The sequence below is a fragment of the Ciona intestinalis genome, chromosome 14 (genome assembly GCF_000224145.3).
Source record: "Ciona intestinalis chromosome 14, KH, whole genome shotgun sequence".
In the NCBI taxonomy this organism is placed as follows: domain Eukaryota; kingdom Metazoa; phylum Chordata; class Ascidiacea; order Phlebobranchia; family Cionidae; genus Ciona; species Ciona intestinalis.
In genome coordinates this window covers 2,637,379-2,642,429 of record NC_020179.2, presented here as the reverse complement: position 1 = coordinate 2,642,429, position 5,051 = coordinate 2,637,379, and the positions used below count along the sequence as shown (strand labels likewise).

Below are 5,051 nucleotides of genomic sequence, written 5' to 3'. Positions count from 1 at the left end.
GACTGCAGTAGTTCATCACGGTGTTTATACCGAAGATAACGATAAGAAAAAGGCACTCGTCTACGCTTCGGTGCACACACGCTAATTGTGCGGTTTTAAATCTAAAAAAATTAGTCTAAAAATTATAAATATATATTACGATTTAATTTTAATCAAGAGATTCAAGAAAAAAATGCTAGAAATGAGAATAAGGATAAGTGCGGAAAAAAATCGCCCTATCAGCAACAACAACAACAAAGCCAAGAACAACTGTTCGACGAAAAAGGATCTATATGACCACTACCGTGTTCAACAAGTATACTATGTAGAAATCATACACTATCAAACGAGACTAACTTGGGCAATCCGACACGTTACACAGCGACTACAAACAGAGACTGATAATGTGAAACAAAGAATATCGAGAAACAACGATAAAAAGATGCGCGAAAGAAAGATGCCTCGCGCGTAATCAGTGCGCTACCGTGCTCGCGCCAAAACCGTTGGTGACGTCACAACAGGCGCGAAAATGTTGACGCGCCCAAAACCCCACAGAGTTCGGACATAACAACTTTTATCTGTCTTTTGGATTACGGTGGCGAAAATTTAGGAATATTTTAAATGAAAAGACATGGTATGGCACAAACATACTAAATTTTGTTTTTATTCAAAAAAGGGGTGAGTAGAGACTACCAAAATTGCTGGTTCCACCACTGGCCACAATACTTACAACACGAGGTGAAAAAGTTGACTCAAAAGGAACTTCATCGTAAGGATTTTCATTCTCAATAAAACGATCCAAAGAATCACAGCTTGCCCGCATTTCCGAACTGAATTTGGAAAAAAATCTTTTATAATACACCATGTCATTCTAAAAGGTATATATACATTTAGGTTAAAATATGGTTTTTGGAACAAAATTCTATGTTTGCTTGCTTGGGAAAATGTTTTTATAAACCTTGATTGCTGTTTTGATGTTTTTTTCTTCAAGTAAAATATTTTTGTATCAAAATTACTGTCTGCTATAACATACTCAATACATTACTAAAAAATGAAAGCCTTAATTAAATTTTTTAATAAAATAATTAGGCTATACTATACAGTAGTTAGTACAGTAGTATAGTGCTAAACAACAGCATGAAAAATGAAGCAATTTAAAAACTATTCATCCAAAATACAAAAGCTTACTACAGATAACCATTAACTACAAAGTGATGAAAACTCACTATTTACTGTCTTTCAAAGACATGACAGTTAAGTCTTCCCTTGACCCAGTTACAACAATCATTCTCTCCTTGTGTGGAAGTGTTGCATCAGGTTTTTGTTTCCCTTCCAATAACTTTTGCTTCTTCTTTGCCTTCTGTAGTGCAGCATGTGCTTTCCTATAAAAAACAGGGAAAAATAAATATTTTGAAACTCATTTATAAAAATATAGAAATACCACATTGGAAATTAAAAGCCAAAACAATTTGGATTTTTGTGAATATAGGCCATATAATACAGTATTTACTTGTAACTAATACAGAACAACCTTTTTAGGGTAAGGGTTTCAAATCTGCCTTTCCGCAAGACTTTATCACGGTTTTGGAAAAAAACTAGGATAATATCAACATTTTATGGACCAGGTTAAAAAAAAAACAATAAGTCTAGTAACAAAAGTAAAAGAATAACATTCACTCACTTAAAGAATGGATGGTCTGGATATTTCTTCTGTTGAAGTTGTGTAATGTAAGCAGCAGGAACATAAATTGGTTTCTTTACATCTGGGTAAACAAACAACATCAATTAGTTTATTTAACATAAAATATCTTAAGGTTCGAGTACAATCCTATGCCGTGTTATGGTAAAAAATAAAAGACGAAAAAAGCAATATATATATATATATATGTTAAGGCTTGGTGATAAATGGGCAAGGGGTTACTTTTTAAATTTTGCATAAAATCTTGGCTGGTAATCTGGCATTGCTAAATTGAAGTTACACTTAATGTTGTAAACATAGGGAACCTCATTGATAAATATGTTGGATAGACTATTATACTTTTACGCCGTTGTTTTTTTGTATTAATAGTTTAAACCAAATTTAATAGTTTAAACTAAAACTGGGGTGTTATAACATATGGTGTTAACCATGTCCATATTTTAAAGGTTAGGGTACATGTCACAAAAACAAAGTTAACACGCATAACGCCATAAGCGTGTCATCTGCTGTAGGAGGTTGGTTGTTACTCGCATTATGAGAGTAAAGAAAAGTAAGGTGAAAGTACAGTTTCATATTTAAGAGCCTAATCTTTTTCGGGTATTATTTTTACAGTTTTTAGTTGGTAATAGCCCCATGAAGTATCAGAACTTGTTTTATAAACTAGATTTAACAACATTACGCTAAAAAACAAGCTAACTTAATGTTGATATGCGCATAAACCAATGACCATTTAAAACAATGTGGTTAGCGAGTTATCATATGACGAGTTAAAGCGAAACGCTATTCGCATTAACTTTTTACCATGCAAAAAGGGTATATGTCACCCTAGCCCCCTAATGTTATGGTTCGATGTTAGCATATGTAATAGTATGTGGATTCTTTATTAGCACCAACAGCCTAAAGTTTTCACCCTTTTAAACAATTTAAATTTTAAATTAATATTTTGGTTAGAAACACAAACCACTGTTCCCATATGTGTCTTATATGAGTATAACGCATAACCTGAAAATGGTAGGGACACTAGTGAAGAATCCTCCGGTACATAGCTGAATAGACTGGTGGAAAGTGTTAGAGGTCGGTGGTTAGGGGTTGATGGTTAGGGGGTTAGTGGTAAGTAGTTATAGGGGTTAGTAGTTAGGGGTTAGTAGTTAGTGGTTAGCAAATAAGATGGGGAGAAGATTCTTTACTAGCACCATGGTTAGATTACTCTGATTATTGGCTATACATACTAATAAGTAATAACACATCAATCAAAAAGAAAAAGTAAATAAATGCCATATTATGGTCCCTAATACACCCAGATTTTTTACGTTTAGTGCCCATAAATAATCTCACCTGTCTTTATAACTTGCCACCAATCTGCATTCGATTTTTTGATCAAAATGAATTCTTCATTTTCTGTTATACTGATAAGGCTCCCATTATTTGCTTTGTATTTATAATCATAAAGTACACGGACCACAGATCCAAGGTCGTCAACACTTAGTTCCGCCATCTCCAATCCACACTACATGTTACTATACACAACTAAGCTATTCTAAAGTGTCGTTTACATTGGACTTGAGTGCAAATCTGCGTCGGTAAAACAGGCGAAAATATTTTATAGTTAATCAAAGAAAAAACAGCCATTTCTGAGCAGATACTCTTGATTTAACAGTACAAGCTTATTGTAAATAAACGCCCGCGCTAATTTCGTTCAATTGGACAAAATAGCCCATAAATTAACACACAAACACATTACCTACGGGTGTTACGACATGTAAAATTAGAAACCAACCTAAATCATATTTCTAAACAAGTATACGATTGTGCCAAACTGTATAACCAAATGTTTAAATATGTTCACCCGATTTGGATGTGTATACACTGTTAAACAAAGTTTCCTGACTAAATATTGTGTCAAAAATGTAAATTATTTGTACGATTTGTTATGAAATGTGATATTTTGCTTTTGCTAACGCCTTAAATTAAGAAAATAAATTACCCTGTTAAGATGTCTATGATTACATTTTTGCTAAATGGTCCTTAACAATTTTTATTCGTCCCCTGTTGTATTAAAGGTGACACATTTTAAATCTTGTACTTGCTCTTACAAGTCAATTGGGTAGTATTTTATTGTTGGAATTAATTAGGTAAAATAAAAATAAATTATTGTATAGTAAATAAAAGTAAATAAATCGTCAAAAAAATATTTAGAATTCTATTGCAGGCAGAGTCGTATAAACACCGAGTAGTCCAACTGCCGTCTATGTGTGTCCAAAATTGAGCAAAAGTGGTGACTTTGACAATGGGTTTAAACGAACTTGTTAAGTTTTGTTTGTGTTTTCCTATTGTGGGAAGGTGTAAAACAGCTTCTATTTACCTTACCAAACATTTTTTAGAAAAAATGTATAAATTTAGCCGCATTAAATGACTAAAATGTCGCAAATCAACCGCTTCTAATTTTAATTTTTGACTTTTTTGACACAGAAAACAAATAACACATTTTTTTTACATTTTTCAACCTTTAAATTTGTTTTTAGGCCCAAGTTTTTCTGTAATTTACCGAAAAACATACATTTTCCCTATACCTACTGTGTTATTTTGGAACCAAATTGCCGTTCAATTTGTGTTTTACGTAACAATGGGTTGGACTACTCGGTATTTCTATGGCTCTGATTGCAGGTAAACCGATGCTAATAAACTGTAGTATTTTTTTCATTTTTTTGTATGTATGGCTAATAGTTGGAACAACCCATTAATGACCAATGGGTCGGAGCAATTGCCGTTAAGTGTCTGTTCCGAGGACACATACGCCCAAAGTGGCAGCGACGAGTCTTGAACCAATTACCTCTGGGTTATAGGCAGGCACGCTAACCACTTTGTCACGGCGCAGAACACCTGCAAACCTTACATCGCAACTTAGTCTTACGATCAGTATCCACAGTGGTTTATTATCATTCCAAAGGCACGTAAACCTTTTAACCGACACTGTAAAATATGGCACAAAAAAGATATAGTAGGGTGGGGGAAGATGGGACACCTTTAGCACATAATATCCAAATACCCTGAACGTGTTTTAAACAAATAACAACGGTATATGGTAGTCGTGAGAATATAGTTTTATAATTTTTCGAATGTTCTTTGTTTATTACTAAATGGGACGAGAAAATTAAGTTAAAAGGTGTCTCATCTTCCCCCACTCTACTGTATTATTCAATACACCTTATTGTTATAACCAACGCTTACATTCCGGCGCCGTGGCATAGTGGTTAGCGCGCCTGCCTCTAACCCAGTATAGGTTCAAGGCTCGTCGCTGCTACCATTGTGGGCGCATGTGTCCTTGAGCAAGACACTTAACGGCAATTGCTCCATCCCAGTGGTCACTAATGGG

The 5,051-nt window shown here is 34.2% G+C and overlaps 1 protein-coding gene across 5 annotated transcripts in view; it reads right to left on the bottom strand.

Moving 5' to 3' along the window:
* The window catches only part of LOC100185608 (rho GTPase-activating protein 12), a 24,820-nt gene extending 21,543 nt beyond the window's left edge, over nucleotides 1-3,277 (bottom strand). For all 5 annotated transcript variants that reach the window (XM_002122466.5, XM_018814876.2, XM_026837491.1 and 2 more), the window contains exons 1-4: nucleotides 3,014-3,277; nucleotides 1,661-1,742; nucleotides 1,206-1,361; nucleotides 710-809 (exon numbers count right to left, since the gene is read on the bottom strand). In XM_002122466.5, coding sequence (XP_002122502.2) covers nucleotides 710-809; nucleotides 1,206-1,361; nucleotides 1,661-1,742; nucleotides 3,014-3,173 — 498 coding nt within the window. In that variant the 5' untranslated portion in view covers nucleotides 3,174-3,277. The remainder of the gene's footprint in view (nucleotides 1-709; nucleotides 810-1,205; nucleotides 1,362-1,660; nucleotides 1,743-3,013) is intronic.
* Nucleotides 3,278-5,051: the final 1,774 nt, after the last annotated feature.